Below are 18,775 nucleotides of genomic sequence, written 5' to 3' on the forward strand. Positions count from 1 at the left end.
TACAATCACAATTCTATTCCTTTTCTACATTTTCCCCATTTTTGTGTTTTGCGTTCCTCTGTTCCAAATAGGCTCTAAAAGGAAAATGCCTATTTTACTCATCCCCCAGGAGTTCACTTTGTCCGCTTAACTCCTGGACAAAATTTAGGCTCAATTCACTTCCTCAAAGTATTTCAATTGGTCCAATCTATCCCAACTGAGATTTCTCTATTTTATTTCTCCGCGTACAAGTGGATTTTTAACATAAAATATTTCAAGATGATTTATAATATGATGCCATATGCTATAAAGATACATTATGAATTTTTTAGGATTAGCTTTTATGCAGAATTCCATTTCTATGATCCAATTTGTACTAATTTTTTCTAACATATGAAAACAACCATAAAAAATTAATTTCTTTTTTAACATAAAGCATCTCCATTTCACAAATGATTTGCATTGACTTGTACGAGTGTTAGATTCAATCTATACTTTGCTAAAAAAATATTCGATCTATACTTGTTTATCCAGGATGAGATGTTCTTTGTACTATCATGAATTGAGTCGGTGCATGAAATTTATCAGATACCGAAACTCACGGGCACCAGGTCGGTACAGGTACGGGTACAAATTCTACCAGCTATAGGCTTCACTAGTAAGGTTTGGAGTTTTGGGTATTGTCGCGGTAGACATTTCTTTACCTGCGCCTTACTTGACCTACTGCCATCATAAGCTGCTCTATTGTGAAGTTATTAGAGTGGAACTGAATTTGGTTAAGTGAAGATGTCAAACAAATCCAATTTTTGTATCGGCTCCAAAAACTAAACAATATTGATTCGTGGTTCTATTCTAATTTCCTAAAGTAAAATTATTCAGGTGGGGATTCTCTCCCCCCCGGTGACCGTCAAAAAAAAAAATCCTAAAGTACCTTTTGCACTTCTAAAAGATTTAAGGACGGGGGTGGTGCGGTTCGATCCATTGGATCATCGATCCGACCCATAGAAATAATCCAAGCGGGCCCCTAATGTAAACTAAGAATTGTTGGTTATGAGGGAGATACTTATATGCGATATTTCTACTACAGAGAGGAGTGAGCCAAAGTGTGTGATATAAGTTACGGAATGGAAACATAGCTTGATCGATGGTGTATAGAATTAATTTCCATGTCTCACCCTATAAATTTAGGATAGACTTATATCTAAACTATGGAAAGTGGTGGGATTTCAAATTCTAAACCAAATAGCCTAGTAGATTTCAGTTTCTCAAATTGAAAGGAACCAAACAGCGCCCAAGTGTTTATACGCGATCCTGAAAATAGCGTCGTTTTGGTGTAGCCTAGGAAGGGAGCTTAAACAGGAACAGCGAGGGAGGAAGTGGCATGTGGCAACATGCCAACATGGATGGACGATGTCAACCTGCTACTCGAAGTATATTTTTAAAGAAAAAAAGGGGCGTCGGAAATTGACGCAAGTCCGATACGGTTTTCCGACTCCGATCCGAACTGTATATGCTGTTGATCTCAGCAGCATGGATGGACGATCTTCCTCGATATAAAACGTCCGAGAGAGATCCCTCTCTAATCGATCCATCTTCTCCAAACACGCTCCAGTTTCTCCAGCATCTGCTGCCAACATGTACGCCGTTGCGCCCGCTAAGTCCACCGCCACCGCGGAAGAAGTCGGCTCCGCCGGTGCCGAGCTTGTCGCCGCGAGGGAGACGAGCGCCGTCGGCGACCGGCTCGCGGCCGTCTGCGACATGATCGAGGAGCTTCGCGACGCGGGGACACCCATCATCGCCAGGCGCGCTGCCGCCATCTCCGCCATGATCGACGACGTCGCCGCGACGGCCGCCGAGGGGAGGCCGAGGACCGGTCGGCGGAAGCGGCTCATGGGCAGCGCCTGCCGGTACGAGGAGGTCTGCCGGCTCGGCGAGGGCGGCTTCGGCGTCGTCGCAAAGGCGCGCCACCGCGCCACGGGCCAGGTCGTCGCCGTGAAGTCTCTAATAAAGAGCAGCGACGACGACGACCAAGACGACGGCGTCTGCGACCTCCTGCGGGAGGCCTGCTTCATGGCGGCCTGCCAGGGCGAGCCCTCGCACGTCGGCCTCCACGGCGTGGCGCGCGCGCCGGGCACGAGGGACTACTCCCTCGTCATGGACTTCGTCGGGCCGACGACCCTCTGCGACGTCATGGGGCGGGACGGGCCGTTCCCGGAGGCCAACGTGCGCCGCATGATGCGGCAGCTGCTCGCCGGCGCCGAAGCGATGCACAGGCACGGGATCGTGCACCGGGACATCAAGCCCCTGAACATCCTCGTCGGTGACGGCGGCGCCCTGAAGATCTGCAATTTCGGGGGAGCCAAGTACGTGGGCGAGCAGGACCCACCGTACCAGGTGATCGGGACGATAGCTTACATGGCGCCGGAGGCGTTGCTGGAGAACCCGGACCACGACACGCTCGTGGACTCGTGGTCACTCGGCTGCGTCATGGCGGACCTCATCGCCGATGACTTGCTGTTCCCAGGGGTAGAGGACGACGACATGAAGGGCCAGCTCTGCCGGATCTTCGAAGTGCTCGGCCTGCCGGGCAAGAGGGCGTGGCAGTCACTGAAGCCCAGCCCGGAGCTGGCCGACGAGGTGCAGCGGTGGAGGGCGCGGCAGCGACGGGTGGGGCACCGCAACAGGCTCCGCGGCCTGTTCCCGGAGGAGCTTCTTTCCAAGGGCGGATTCGAGGTGCTCCAAGGGCTCCTGACCTGTGATCCCAAGAAGCGACTGACTGCGGCGGCCGCACTCCGGTGCCGGTGGTTCACCGACAACGTTGACGATGATCCTGTCTTCATCCCTGCTGCTGCTCCCGCTGTTTCGAAGGCCGGCGCTGCCATGGCCACGACGGTGTGGTCGCATGTCGTGGCATGTGTCGGACGGGCGCTAGGATTGCTTAGGCCGAAGGCTCTGTTGAACTTGATCATGTAAATGCTAAACAGCGTACAGCATGACCTTTGATACTCTCTGATCAGCTATCATGTGAAGTGATACTAATACTATGACCTGAACTACTATGTGTGGTTGTGAACTTGTTTGTGAGGTTGTGAATTATTAACATAGTTTACAATTACTTGTGTTATTGTTATTTGTCTATTGTTTTCATTTACTCATGTCTGGTTTGTTGAATGATTGTGTATCGTACGGGTCGGTGTGTTTCCAATTTGCTTTCTGTAGACTATTCGTTTTCGACACATATCCGTTCGAATTGGTTCGTTTTCGATATTCCGTAAATCCGTATTCGTTTCCGTGTTCGACTATTCAGTTTTTGATATCGTTTTCGTATTAAAATGTAAAAGTGAAAACGATAACGGGGTTATCCCGACCGTTTTCAACCCAACTAGTTTCACCCCCTCTCGCCCTGTTGTGCTGTTATTACTTTACGTTTTGCACCCCTTTCGGCAGCCCTTTGTTGTTGTCAGTACCTCTGTCTGTGATGTCCTTTTTACTCCACGTGGAGTAAGAACCAGAACCACTTGGGAATTTCATTACCAAAAGGTAATGAAATTTGGGTGCTGCCCCTTTCGAAAAAATTGAAAGAGTGGAAACTCTTCAAAGGCTTCATCTATACATATATATTCGTCTATATATACTATATAGAGCCCGGCCACACCTCACTCTTATCTGCTTCTGCGCCACGCGCAAGTCTGCGTGAGGAACGCCGCGCCACGCGCTGCGCCCACGGCAGGAACGTACGCGTCGTACACCACGACGTGCACGGGGCGGCCGTGCTCCGCCGCGCGCCTCCGAGACGAGGAGCGCGTCCAGCGTCTCGGAACCCGCGGACGCGAGCCGCTCGAAGTAGGGCCCGCCGGGGCCGCCGCCGTCGCAGCCGTCGGAGAAGACCGCGACGTGGACGGAGGAGCTGCTACGCACCGGGGGCCGGCGTGGTGGAGCTAGCCACGAAGCGGATCGCCGCGAGGGTGCACCGGACGCCCCTGTGGGAGGCGAGGCGCTTGCCGAACTGGAACAGCGGGTTGATGTGGCCCTGGACAGGGAACGGCAGCAGGAGGATGTGGAGGCTCATCTGGTGGTCGGAGCTCACCATGGCGTTTGAATGCGATATAGCATTGGTAGCCTGATCGATGTTGTGAAGAAGACGAGACTCGAGAGTGAGGTTTGGCCTGTCTATATAGGGCGACGAAGGGTAGCTGACGACGCCTTGAATAGTTTCCACATTATTTTTTAATTTACCTAAAAAATTGAACTAACATTATTGGTTTGATTTTCAGTGGAAATTTAAAAGGCCGGCTTTTCCATTGCACATTTGAATCGAATATCAGCCGAAATTGTTGCTGCCCGCTAGATTGATTTTCAAATGAAACTGAGGGTACTCTTCCAGTTCCAGCCACAAATTTCACCAACGTTCCTATAGCCGTACCAAATTGTACAAGCTCACATGCTGCCTTTATATGCACTGTGCAGTGCAGAAAAATGTATTGCCGTTTTGAAGATCCCCTTTATTTCTTCAATGCTGGACACTGTTGCCCTACTTCGGTTTCAAACTTTACACGTACCAAACTAAGCCATCTTTACACCTTCAGCAAATTTCGTCCTGCAGAATGCATGTTTAACTGAAGTAGGGAAGAGTTTCTATCTACACAATTAAATCCTACAAAAAAATGGACATTTTTCTTGAAATGGGATAAGCTAAATTTCTGTTTGCCATGCTTTTCCTTACAAAAATGAGGGATGTCCTCCGGAAACAAAATTGCTTTTCCTTACAACTTGTTGGTGATTCAATCCATCTAATCCTCTTCAATCGTCTCTAATCCTCTTCGATCCCCTTGCAACCGAACAAAGCCTAAATGTGCAAGCTCACTGAACTTGGACAGTTTACACATTATTTTGGAGGGTGGTACATCACAAAACGAACTTTAGGATGTACCTGCAATTATAACTTGGTAGGTATATACCAAAATCCAAGTTATAGTTTCTATATCTACGGGTAGTTGAAGCTTAGCCATTTTCAAATTATATATACATTCTACTGAAGCCATTATGTTTTAAGAGATCCTGGTCGTGGCGCAGAGAGAAATATTCGGCGTTTGTCTTTCAAGTATGTTTTAATTGACGATGAACTTTATCGTCGAACTGCCGAAGATTTGCTTCTCAAATGTTTAGACTTGGATCAGGCCCGGGTTGCTATGGGTGAGGTTCATGAAGGTATTTGTGGTACTCATCAATCGGCTCCTAAGATGAAGTGGTTACTTAGAAGAGCTGATTTTTATTGGCCCACCATGCTATCTGATTGTTTCAAGTATTATAAAGGATGTGAAGAATGTCAGCGGTTTGGTGATTTGCAATTGGTGCCTGCTGCGTTGATGCATCCTATTATCAAACCATGGCCGTTCCGAGGTTGGGGGTTGGATTTCATTGGACAAATTAATCCTCCATCTTCAAAGGGGCATCGCTTCGTATTGGTTGCTACGGATTATTTCACTAAATCGACTGAAGCGGTTCCTTTGAAGAATATGACGCATAAAGAGGTAATTGAGTTTATTACTGATCATATTATTCATAGATACGGCATTCCACAAACTTTGACAATGGATCAAGGTACTTCATTTATATCAAAAGAGGTGCGTGCCTTTGCCAAATCTTACAAGATTAAATTGCTCAATTCATCTCCATACTATGCTCAGGCCAATGGGCAGGCCGAGTCTAGTAATAAAACTTTGATCAAACTTGTCAAGAAGAAGATAGAAGAAAATCCTAGGAGGTGGCATGAAGTATTATCCGAAGCATTATGGGCTTACCGTATATTTAGACATGGTGCTACTAAGGTTACTCCTTTTGAGCTTGTGTATGGTCAAGAGGCCGTTTTACCCGTTGAGGTGAATCTGGACGCATATAGATTAGCAAAACAAAATGACCTCTCCGCTGTTGATTATCATGATATGATGATGGATAATATTGATGAGGTGACCGACAAGCGTTTGAAAGCTTTGAAGGAAATTGAGAAGGACAAGCTTCGGGTGGCTAGAGCCTACAACAAGAAGGTAAAACTTAAGTCTTTTCAGGTTGGAGATCTAGTTTGGAAGACAATTTTGCCTCTTGGGATGAAAAGCAGCAAGTTCGGCAAATGGTCGCCAAGTTGGGAGGGTCCCTACAAGATTTTCAAGGTTATCTCCGGTAATTCATATATGATGGAGACGGTGCAAGGTGAGCGTCTACCTAGAGCTATCAATGGGAGATACTTGAAGAAATTTTATCCTAGCATATGGCAAAGTGCATGAAGACAAAGACGGCCGATATTGTATATCGCCCATTAGTTTTGTTTTTAGACTTGTATGCTCTGTGTAAAACATGTACATCAGGATAGTTCTTACTTTTTGGCTTGTGAAACTCACCAAAAAGCAGGGGGAGCATATGTTGACAGCCAAATTTGGCATCTACTGAGGCCGACCGGTCTAACCGGTCGGGCCGGCCAGTCTACGGTCGGCCGGCAGTCTAGGACCGGTCAGGTCTGTACAGTCCGAGTGGAATTAGGTTTTTTGTAAAGAGTCCTCATGTAATCCTACTCGTGAAGGGGTACGTCTTCCCCGGCCTATAAATATAAAGGCTAAGGCCGATTGAGGTGATTCCCAATCGAATCAATACAAAAATCGCATTAATTTTATCTCTCAAACCCTAGCCTTTTCCAACCCTAGATTGCTTTCTTCCTTCGTCCCGGCGGCGTTTGAAGATGTTCTGAGTGGCCTGCCGACCTCAGAACAACCCTACGATCACGAGCTCCGACGGGGTCCCTCCCGAGCTCGCTGTTCTAGGTTTACAGCGAGTCCCTGCTTGCACCGGTCAGACCGGTCGGCGGTACCGGTCAGACCGGTCCGCCCAGGGTTTCGCGAGTGTTGATCGTTTTGACAATCGTTCGCGCGTTCTAGCACATTCGAGTGTGTTGGCGCGATTCTGTGTCAACACAATCCATCTAATCCTCTTCAATCGTCTCTAATCCTCTTCGATCCCCTTGCAACCGAACAAAGCCTAAATGTGCAAGCTCACTGAACTTGGACAGTTTACACATTATTTTGGAGGGTGGTACATCACAAAACGAACTTTAGGATGTACCTGCAATTATAACTTGGTAGGTATATACCAAAATCCAAGTTATAGTTTCTATATCTACGGGTAGTTGAAGCTTAGCCATTTTCAAATTATATATACATTCTACTGAAGCCATTATTCCCTCATGCTGAAATGCATAAAATTAGCAAAGCCTCCTTGCCCCAGCCACAATTATATATATAGGGTCAAGCTCCAGGACAGCTTCTCTGCCTCGCACTGGTTGTGCACCTGTAGACTGTCGTTAATTACCAAAATCACCCATCAATATCATCAGAAAATAAAGTAGAATACACTCTAAAGGAGTGCTAACATTTCTTGCGCACATTTTAGTTCAGAATAATATTTTTCCAGATATCCCCTAGATTTTAGTAGTGGCATATAGGGAATCGATCAGATTTATACAGAAAACACGCTCAAGGTGGCAAGAGGCAAAAACCCCGACAAATTATGCATCGCTACCTCAAGTTTCATGGATCAAAGGGCCCACAAAGATAATCACACCGATATAAAGTTGTTTGGGCACGGTAGACAAGATGGTCCAACTACCAACCACACTGACTTTGGTCGGCCGAATATGAGGTGAGGCTGCTCACCTCGGGCCGACGCGTAGCGACTCCTGGTTGCTGTCAAAGGCAGTACTACACCGGCACTAAGCTAATTTACGGGCCACAACTAACCTACAAAAATGCTATAAATATGAGAGGGAGGCTCCATTTAGAGACACACAACAGTTACTCATTTTCACTTCTCTCTTGCTTTAGTACTTTGTTCTCTCTTTGTAACACTGGAATATCTCCAATAGAGTTAGCTTCTTTATCTTTACTTATGCATGGCTCATATTCTCCTTAGTCAGACGTATATCTGTAACGAACATGGCACCATTTATGCCATTTCGAGTGATTTTGGTGATCGAATGACAACGCAATCAATGGGACTAATGGTTTTGTTAAGAGAACATTTCTAGATCCCAGGGATAAAGTAAAAAGGCCATGCAAAGCAAAACACGAAGAAAGAACTCAAAGAAACACTGAATTGGACGAGTTCTACAGAAATCAGTAGCACCGGAAGAACCTATGCCTAAGCATCGGTGCATCCGATGGTTGTCGGAAGATCTGACGCCCTGGTGTTTGATGCAAGTCTGAGCGTCTCTGAAGCTCAAGTGAAGATCATGTGAGGCACCGGTTGAACCGACGGCATCACGACAGTCATCGGTGCATTGGGTATACTATGTTCCAGAGACGATGTCAAGTGCCCAGGAGAAGAGCCTTCAGCACCGGTTGAACCGGTGATGCATCGGAGCAAAGCACCGGTGTAATGACGTCAGCAGGAGAGAAAGAGGCCAACAGCTAGTTGAGTGCTGTGAGTGGCCAGTTGAACCGACGCCATGTCATCGGTTAAACCGGTGGGGTCGCAGACAGTGCGTCAGAAGCTCAACGGCTACTTCGGGTCTGAGAGTGACCGGATGAACCGACGCTACCCCAGGCAGAGGCATCGGTTCATCCGATGGTACGCAGATTTTTGCTGACCGTTGGAGCAACGGCTCCACGACTTGGAGGCCTATATATATGGCATCCCCCGGTCATTTGAAGATTGCTGGAGTTACTGGACTTCCCACACATACTCATGAACACCTCCAAGCCATACAAGAGCATAGTGATCATATCCTTAGCCCTTAGCATACTTTGAGAGTGTTGTGTAAAGGATTAGCTCTTAGTGAGTGAGATTGCAAGGCCTTGAGCCTTTGTGATGTGGTTCTTAAGTGAACCAAAAGAAAATGTGTTCAACCGTGTGTTTGCTTGCGAAAATACTAAAGTTTTATGGAAAACTATTAGTGAGAACCATGAAGGCACAAAAGATGTTGCAAATGAAAGATATCATGTTCTCATTGATAAACTTAATAGCTTCAACCAACTTGATCATGAAAATGCCGAAACTATGTACTCACGGTTGAATATTCTTGTGAATGAGATTAACTCTTTAGATGTGAAGAAAATTGAAGATTTGGAACTTATTCGTAAGATTCTTCACTCACTCCGAAGGCCGGACTATGATTTGGTGACCACAATTCTATATGAGAAAGATATCAACACAATGACACCAAATCAAGTCCTCAACAAGGTGATCGCCCGTGAGCTACGTCATGATATCAAGCCAAGAGCGCCACCTTCTTCACCAACACATAGTGCACTTGAATGCAAGCAAGTCAAAAAGTTGAAGAAGATGACCATCAAAGGTAGCTCAAGTGAAGAGGAAGAAGAGGAGGCATGCCAAAGCTCCTCAAGTGATAATCAAGAGCCAATGAACCCCTAACTTTACAAGCAAGTAAAGAAGATGAACAAATGCTTGAAGGAAATCAACTCCATGGGGTATGTGGTCTTCCTCAAAGGTGAGCCTCACCATCAACTTATGAAGCTTGAGAAGAAGTTCAAGAAGAACAAGCAACAGAAGGAGAAGAAGCCCAATCATGAATCATTTGCCATATTTGGTGAATGGGTTAGCGGTGGTGAAGAATCAAGTGCAAGTTCAAGTGATGAATCAAACATGAAATTCACCACCCGCATGGGATCATCATCCAACACTTCTTTATGACCAAAGGTATGGTTAGCGATGTAAGTGATGATGACTCCGACTCTCCTTCAATTGATGAACTTCTTGTCCTTGTTCATGAGCACCAAAAAGTCATTAAGAAACAATCAAAAGAAATTAAAAACCTTAGTGCTCTCAAAGATCTAAATGCTTCTTTTGCTACAAATTTTGAAGATTTAATGTGCAAATTCAAATTGCTTAGCAAGGAGCATGAAGAGCTCAAATTAAAATTTGAGAGCATTAATGATACTAATGACTCTTTGGAAATGAAGCAAACTATCCCTTTTGCAATTCCTATCTCTAGGGTAGATGCTTCAACTTCTTGCATTGATTTAATTAATGATTCTTGCTCTAACCCTTGCAATGAGAAATGCAATGAGAATGTTGTTGTAGAATCATGTGATGATCTCATTGCCAAGGAGAATGATGAGCTCAAGCAAAAAGTGGAAAGGCTCATGAAGGACTTGTATAGATTGAAAGGCAAAGACATAGAGAGAAATGTCCAACCTTCTCAAGATAACCGTGAAAACATGGTGAAGAAGCTTGAGAAGGGGTCCACCGTGACTTGCTCAAAGTGCCACAAAGAAGGCCACAAATCCAACAAATGTCCTCAAACAAGGAAAAAGCTTTCGGATGAGAAGAACAAGAAGAAGCTTACAATCAAGAGTTCTCTCATCTACACCAAGCCCAACCGGAGGAACAAGAGCAATATCACCTCCTATGTGATCAAAAAGAAGACCAATGGCAAGGTGGTTGCTCACAAGGTTGGGAAGAAGGAAAGGATTTGGAACCACTCCATTTGGGTGCCCAAGGACATCATCACCAATATGAAGCGGTCTCAAGTGGTGTGGGTTCCAAAGGAGACTTGAAGCCCAAGAATGGCTTCGGGGGATTTGGATGCTTAGCTTACAAGTTGAAGTGAAGGTTCAAGCCAAAGAAGCTAAGCTCACAACTTGGAGTTTTGTTGCCCAAGTCCTCCATAAGGTAATGGTAGCTAGATTTCAATTCAAGTATCATGTAGCTCCATTGCTTTTTTGCTATGTTGTTTGCATACATTGCATCTCCTAGTGCTATATATGGTGGGTTGCTTGTGTCATGATTCTAACCCATGAGCAATCTACATGGTTTGATAAGTGTGTAGAAAGCTACACAAGGTTACCCTTCATGGTACATGCATCTCATGAGGTATGTATTTCATATGTGTCCCATGAACACAAGCTATAGGGTAAACTTCCTAATTGTGTCAAAATCAATGTGCATACATTTGCTTGGTGATTCAAACACTAAATGCACACATTTAGGGGGAGTTCATCCTATGGTTTGTGATTTTGAGACTAACATGTTTCCAAGTTTATCTTTTGTAGTCTCACGATGGAGTTAACACTCCAATAGAATGTTTCTCACGATCAATGTGAACAAACAACTCTATAAGAGTGATTAGATAAATTGTGCTTTCATGCATATTGAGCCATGCTCTATTGAACTTAAATGCTCATATATGCTCATATCTAAGTTCATAGGCTATGTGCTCATACATTTGCTTAACCTTGGTGTATCAAGTATCTTTGACCTCAAAGACTTTCAATTGGTATTCAACTTCATTTGGTATCATTTGCAAGTCACTTTCAAATTGATACATGCAAGGTAAACAAATTTCCCCCGGAGGTATGCAAGGTTCTAAATTCATTCAATTGGTATTCTTGTCATATTCTATTTATTTTAGAGCTACCTCCGTGCAGGATATGATCTAAGCTCTCTAGTTATAATATCTAGTTGTGCACTTGATTTTCACATTATCATTTTGTGCACATACTTATGGAGAGCTTAGCTCATGTCATGCTAGTTTCGTGATTTTGTGATCCATCGTAGTGATTTTTTAAATTGGTATCTTCATTGATATCATATCATTGGATCATGAGTCATGGAACTAACATCCCTAGGCTACTAATCTTCTCTTGAGCTATATTGCTTTGCAAGACCTTTTAGGTGCAAGATCTTTTAGGTGATTTGATTCCGAAGGGGGAGAAATATGGATCAAAGCAAGGCATGTTTTCCAACAAAGGGGGAGAGATGTTTTCCTAAGAAGGAAAAGTATATTCCAAAGAAGGAGACATGCCAAGTGAATCAAAGTCATGAGGGAGAAGTAGCGAAAAAGGGGAGAATCAAAGGGGGAATCATGGTTTTAGGGGGAGGCCAAGTCATCATTGGATGATGGCAAGCATCCAAGCAAGTGTAAGTGGTTTCAATTGGTATCAAGCGGTTAAATTTGTCAATTTTTGCAAATATTATGCTTGCTTTGATTGTGTTGTCATCAATCACCAAAAAAGGGGAGATTGTAACGAACATGGCACCATTTATGCCATTTCAAGTGATTTTGGTGATCGAATGACAACGCAATCAATGAGACTAATGGTTTTGTTAAGAGAACATTTCTAGATCCCCGATACAAAGTAAAAAGGCCATGCAAAGCAAAACACGAAGAAAGAACTCAAAGAAACGCTGAATTGGACGAGTTCTGCAGGAATCAGTAGCACCGGAAGAACCGATGCCTAAGCATCGGTGCATCCGATGGTTGTCGGAAGATCCGACGCCCTGGTGTTTGATGCAAGTCTGAGCGTCTCTGAAGCTCAAGTGAAGGTCATGTAAGGCACCGGTTGAACCGACGGCATCACGATAGGCATCGGTGCATTGGGCATACTATGTTCCAGAGACGATGTCAAGCGCCCAGGAGATCCTTTAGCACCGGTTGAACCGGTGATGCATCGGAGCAAGGCACCGGTGTAATGACGTCAGCAGGAGAGAAAGAGGCCAACGGCTAGTTGAGTGTTGTGAGGCCATACAAGAGCATAGTGATCATATCCTTAGCCCTTAGCACACTTTGAGAGTGTTGTGTAAAGGATTAGCTCTTAGTGAGTGAGAATGCAAGGCCTTGAGCCTTTGTGCTGTGGTTCTTAAGTGAACCTAAAAGAAGATTTCGGTGCGCCGGCACCTTGGAGCTTTGAAGGCTCGCCGGCACGTCATCGACCCTCCGACTTGGTGTGAAGCGTCGACGACAACTTTGTGCGGCGGACGTGGAGACCCCCATCCTTTGTGGAGAAGCTCCTTAGTGGAACCCGGGGCCAAGGTGACCGTGATTGTGTTCACGGAAGAGACTTGGTGGCCGAGTAGAAATACTCTTAGTGAGTGCTACAACAACGTGGATGTAGGTGTGCCTTTGTGGCTAACCGAATCACGGGATAAACACCCGCGTCGAGAGTTTGCTTTCTCCTATACCGCTCTTTAAGCTTCCGCATTTCATACTAGCAATTTGTGTGCCTTTACTTTCATAGAGTAGTTTCTTGATAGGAAAGGCTATAGGTTGCTAAACTCTTTTGGGATAGGGGTTTCACATTAGAACAACCATAGTTGCACATCTAGATAGCATATTTTAGTTTAATATTGTGCAAATAGTTGGAGCCATAGGTCTAAGTTTTTAGTTTGGCTAATTCACCCCCTCCCCCTCTTAGGCTAGAGCGCGCCACCGGTCCTTTCAATATCTATTAATTAGTTTATGCTAGTATCATATACCTTGCATGATTAGATGAGTAAATCTAGTGCTACAACATCGGTTCCGAATATTTGTTCTAGCGCAATATCTATGATTCGAAGGGTTGGGGCTGCCCGTGGGATACTAGAGTATTGCTTATTAATGTAAGCATGCGGTCTATCACTACTGAATCCTAACTTTAGGCGAGAGTTCTATGAATTTGCCGAGCACCCCTTGGGAACACTATTATTTGCCGACAGTTTGGTATTGGCCGACTGTGCAACAAAGTACCCTTGGAAATTTGATAAAATGGCCAACTGTTTCCATAGGTAACCAACGGTTATAATAAATACGGTCGACAATGGTTAGAATTGGCCGACAGTTCCCTGTATCCCGTTGGTAACTAGGTAGCGAGACTCCAGGATAAGCCCACTGTCCACGTCGAGGATAAAATGTGGTGGTTACCACTGACCCTCTCTCAGTTATTAACACACGACAGATCTGAAAGCCACCGCGCAAGACAAACAACCGAGCTACGATTACAGATCTGGCTGCCGCCGCCGCCGCTCGTGCAAGTTGAAGATCGACCCAGCAGTATCGTTGTAGTGGGCACTGGCCGGCGCCATCGTTGCAAGGAGGACGACGTCCACCGCTTTCACTGCAACTGCAGGTGTCCAATTCTAGACTCACTGCGTCAGGAATCGGGAGTCTGATCTGCATCACTTTCCTCATTAACTACTAGTCTGCTGATGCAGCCCGGTCGGCCGGATGTCTCGTTCGAGAGGAGCGACATGCATAGATACATATGGGAGACAAGGGCGTTTGAGATCTAGGTGCTTGCGTCATGTTATATAGATGGGACATGGGTATGTTTATCTTGAATGGTGAGAGCACCTTTCGTATGCATATTATTATAATCTAATTCAATATTTTTTCTACCTCTTCTCCCAGTATCTCTTATTCCAATTACTTCATTCTCTCTGCAGATCAGTTTGAGGTCTAATCTGATATTGTTACTTCCCTACGAATCCAGATTAGTCTGTCCCAAATGGAGATCGGATAAAAGCACAAAGGATTCAACAATTCATATATAGAAGGAGCAGCTTAAATTATAGATTTGTGTTTATCTCTGTAGATTTTGTATAACTATTATCTGGCAAATGTACTTACCGACTTGTGTACTGTTTCTTTCACTTAACAAGAGAATACGTTTGATTGTATGAAAGTTACACCTTATCAAATGCAGCAGAGAAGTTTATTCCTGCAGTGTTATATTATTTTAACATTCTATTCCCCTATGTCCAGAATGTACGCAGGAGCGTGACAATTGAGGGGCCGAAGGGGCGACCAGAGGGGGGTGAATGAGAGCCGATTAAAAATTCTTGCAAACAGAAAGATCGGCTTAGTCCCGAAGTACACACCCAACCCTAGAGTTCTAGGCACAGTGTGAAGTAGCTATGGAGGAGCTACACCAACACAAGAAAGCCCTAGGAACAAACAAGATCCAACGCGGAAGCAATCACCGAAAAGCAGTGTGAGAAATAGCACGGTATGACTCACCGATTAATCCGACGCTTGAGTTTGAAAGGCGTCGGTTCAACCGACGAACAGAGCCGGCAGCAGTCAAGAAGTGAGCACCGGTAGATCTGACGGATGGGTTTGAACTGCATCGGTTCAACCGGTGTTACACACCGGGTGATCCGGCAAAATCAAACACTAACGCCGGTGCAGTTATCCAGAGAGACCACAAACTTGAGATTCCAGGCACCGGTTAAACCGACGTAACGAAAATTCGAACACCGGTACAGTTGTCCAGAGACACTGCAAAATGAATCACACTAAACACCGGTTAAACCGATGCTCAGAAATTTCTACACGTCAGTGTAACGAGTGAAAACGCCAAAACCCTAACACAGAACAGCCTACTCACCGGTTGAACCGACGCGGACAACTTCAAAGCGTCGGTTCATCCGATGCTAGGAAGAACAGAGTCCAGAAACGCTTTTCAGACCGCGACCTTTGGAATCTTTGATGATTGGAGGGTCAAATCAAGTCCAAAGGAGCTCAAATTTTGCAGGCATGATCACAATGGACTTGTTAACATGTCCACAGAAGGAATCGACGAATCACTCCATGGTTTGGGAGGAATCGAAGAATTTCGAGCAAAAACGGGGGTTTTCTTTAGAACGCCAAGAACTTCGATTCGAGTGAACTCGTGATTCCAGGGGGATTAGTACTAGGTTTGATGTATTAGAATCACTACAAAAGAGTCACTCGATCATCAGAAAATCACTCGTCATCTCGTGCTCAAGACTCGTCGAAGGAAAATCGAATTCATCCAAAACAAAGCACAAAACGTACGAGATTGAATTGAATTCAAAACCCCGGAGGGCACAAGGAGGATTGGGCCTCCTTTCCCGATCAATCTCAGTACAAAAACTCAAAAATCCATACCTCTAATCCCTAGAGAGGAGAGGGAGGAAGAGAGGAAGGAGAAGAAGGAGGAGGGCGCCAGGGAAAGGGAGGAGGTGCGGTTTCTCTGTGGCTGACGCGAAAAAGAGAGAGGAGAGGGTGAGGGGTATTTAAGGTGACCACGCAGGGGTCCAAAATACCCTCGACTCAAACTAGACACTAAAACGCTCGTAGGGGCAAAACTGGAAATGTGTACACGATCTCATCCGACGGCGGAGTTTCTTTCTTTGACTCGAAGCCTTCTCCGCGATGCCTGCCATGTCGATGAAGATCCGGTTCGCGGTTTTGGGGGGGGGTCCGCGAAACCCGGATAGGTGGCTGGTTTTGAGAAAACCGCCAAAATTCCACGCGCGGGAAGATTCCCGCCTCCACGCTGTGGCCCTAGACGTCGTTCCCGCCTCGGCCTTCTGACAGCCCTAGACGCCGCCTGACGCCCGTCACCTCCTCGCCCGCAGCGAGGCCCCAGACGCCGTCGACGCGCGTCGCCTCCGTCAGTCCCGAGACCGACGCCCGTGCCTCCACGACTTTGCGTCTTCAACCGCCGTCCGCCTCCTTGGTTTTGTGGTGCAAACCAAGAAACCCGCCTTCCGTCGCCGCTTGCGCCCTCTATCCAGGAGTGGACTCCACAGCTGCCACCCGACCCGAGCTCCGGTCCCGGTTGCACTTCACCGCCGTCCACCACACGGTCCATCGGCCACATCACCTCCACGGCAGCTCTCCGTCGACACTTGACGCCCGTGTACCTGCAATCCAAAGACCAAGCGCACGGTTGACAATTCACTCATCACAAGCAGGATAGAGTACTCAACATTCCTCAACAATTGAATGCCACGACAGAATGTCTCAAATCAAACTTCAAAACAAATAAAATAAGTAATATATGAAATTAAAAGGTTCAGAATTTTTTTTAAAAAATGTGGACGAAATGGCCGAGAGTATTGAAACCATCATGAAATGAAATGATTGTTGGTATACCTATTTGTCTTGTCATAAAATAGCCAACAGTATACCGTTGGGTTTTTCCCCGTTGGGAACTCAGTGGCCGACATCCCGTCAGCCATTGGTCGAATGCCCGACCAAGGATGGCCGAGAGGAAATAGCCGACGGTATACTCTTGGCTATTTGCTTTCCCGACTGTACATGTTAATGGCCAACTGTATTAAAACTGGTCGGGTATTATTGAGATTCTAGTAGTGTATATTAGTCAAGTATTGCTGGATGCGGTGATACCTCATGGTTTAGAGATGTAGGCGGCAGATGGTGATATCCTTGCCTATCCTTCGTAATTCTTCATGTTTGAGTACAACAATAAAAGATCCATAAAGCAGTCAAGTTGGCTGGTGGCTCATTTGCTAGTTAAGTGTGGTTTCTCTCTGTAGTGGCTAGGAACCTAGATCTGGTTACCAAATATATGTATATGTATGTGTGCACAAGATGAGTTGTGAGATCTCATTCGATCGAACTCTGCTAGTTCTCTTCTACCTTTCTCCCTGCCTAAGGCTGGCCGCACTCATCATACTCTAAATTCATCCTCTAAAAAAATATTTCGTCCTGGTCATCGAGATTCTCTCCTCTATATCAAGTTCTCCCGCACTTATTCATACTCTATATATCTTTCTCTATATCAACTACCACTATTATATTTAAAATATATACAATGAAATCAGGCCTACCTACGCCTTTCCCTTTCTAGATGGATAATTGAGCATGTAACATTGGCTTTTCTCCTTTTCATGAGCTATGCTTTTTATTTTTACTATTTTAAACTTAAACATTTCAAATGTATATTATTTATTTCCACATTGAAATTTTGATCTCGTTTTCTCGAGAGTGAAGGAAAAAAAAAGTCAAACTTACCTTCTAGTGGGCTGGATTAGCAATGCCGGCCTTCTCATCAACTGTTTGTTACAGGCCATGCCCATGCGATGGAGAAGCCACCATGTGTGGATTTTTTTTATTGTTTTACGAATTTTCAATGATGTACACCCAACCGAAAAATTTACAGATATATACTATTACCGCTGAATGAAATGGCTATAGCCAAAAATATGTGGCCTTATTTTTCATTGCTTTTGTGGTGATTCTTCAATGATTGGTCCAATATAAGTTGGATTACACTTCATCTATTATTTATTTTCATATACAAGCTTTACTAACTTTAACAAAACCACGACACACTACTACAAAAACGTGATTTGTCCCGGTTGGGAAACCCCTGTTGTCCCGGTTTCCCAACCGGGAACGCCAGTCCAGGACAAAAGGGGGTGCCCTTTTGTCCCGGGTCTGGCAACCGGGACAAAAGAGGACCTTTTGTCCTGGTTGGTAACACCAACCGGGACAAAAGGTGCTGCCAGCGTCCACATGGCTGGCGCACCCTTTTGTCCCGGTTGGTGTTACCAACCGGGACAAAAGGTATTTTTTTCATGTTTTCCTTTTCTCAATACTTTTTCTATTTCAGTTATACTTTTGCATTTCAATTAAACTTATGTATTGGAATTCAGTGTGTATGATCTCCACTAATTTATACATATATATATAGTTACTTATATAATATTTATCCTAGATAGTTTTCATATATAAATTAATTCACTTATATATATATGTATACACATATCTATACATGTGAATTCCTTTACATATGAAAATGTCTAGGACCAATATTATATAAATATATATATACACATATATATATAATACATACATACTCCATCATATTTGCATAGGTATATTCGTTCTTAATTACATAGGTATATTCATTCTTAATTACATATATACGCATATATTGTCATATTTGCTGCGATTGTCAATATTAGATATTTCATCATAGTAGAATTCGTCTTTTGGATCGAGGACTTGCTCAACAATAAATCCGGAGAATTGTTCTTGAATCGTCATAATCTTTTCCTCCGGTATGAGTTTATCACGCATCTCCTCGACCTATGGAAAAGGGGATAATTAATTTCGACTAATTAAAATACGAGTTCAAATATTAACAAGTTTTTTACTTACTTCCTCCTCCCAATCTATCCAGCCCTTTGGATGACCTACCAGACCATGGATGTTCTCTCATACATAATATGCGCATAAATTAGTGCCTTGTTTCTG

General features: G+C 44.7%; 1 protein-coding gene and 1 pseudogene across 1 annotated transcript; both read left to right on the forward strand.

Moving 5' to 3' along the window:
* Positions 1-1,614: 1,614 nt before the first annotated feature.
* On the forward strand, positions 1,615-2,952 carry LOC120667867 (putative cyclin-dependent kinase F-2). The gene has a single exon (XM_039947857.1). The coding sequence runs from the start codon at positions 1,615-1,617 to the stop codon at positions 2,950-2,952; it is 1,338 nt and encodes a 445-aa protein (XP_039803791.1).
* Positions 2,953-6,106: 3,154 nt separating this feature from the next.
* LOC120667868 overlaps positions 6,107-18,775 on the forward strand; it is a 28,449-nt pseudogene continuing 15,780 nt past the window's right edge.

The sequence above is a fragment of the Panicum virgatum genome, chromosome 3N, assembly GCF_016808335.1.
Source record: "Panicum virgatum strain AP13 chromosome 3N, P.virgatum_v5, whole genome shotgun sequence".
Taxonomy (NCBI): domain Eukaryota; kingdom Viridiplantae; phylum Streptophyta; class Magnoliopsida; order Poales; family Poaceae; genus Panicum; species Panicum virgatum.

Excerpts from the sequence above, each read along its gene's own strand:
- LOC120667867 (XM_039947857.1), top strand. The coding sequence starts at position 1,615 with ATGTACGCCGTTGCGCCCGCTAAGTCCACCGCCACCGCGGAAGAAGTC.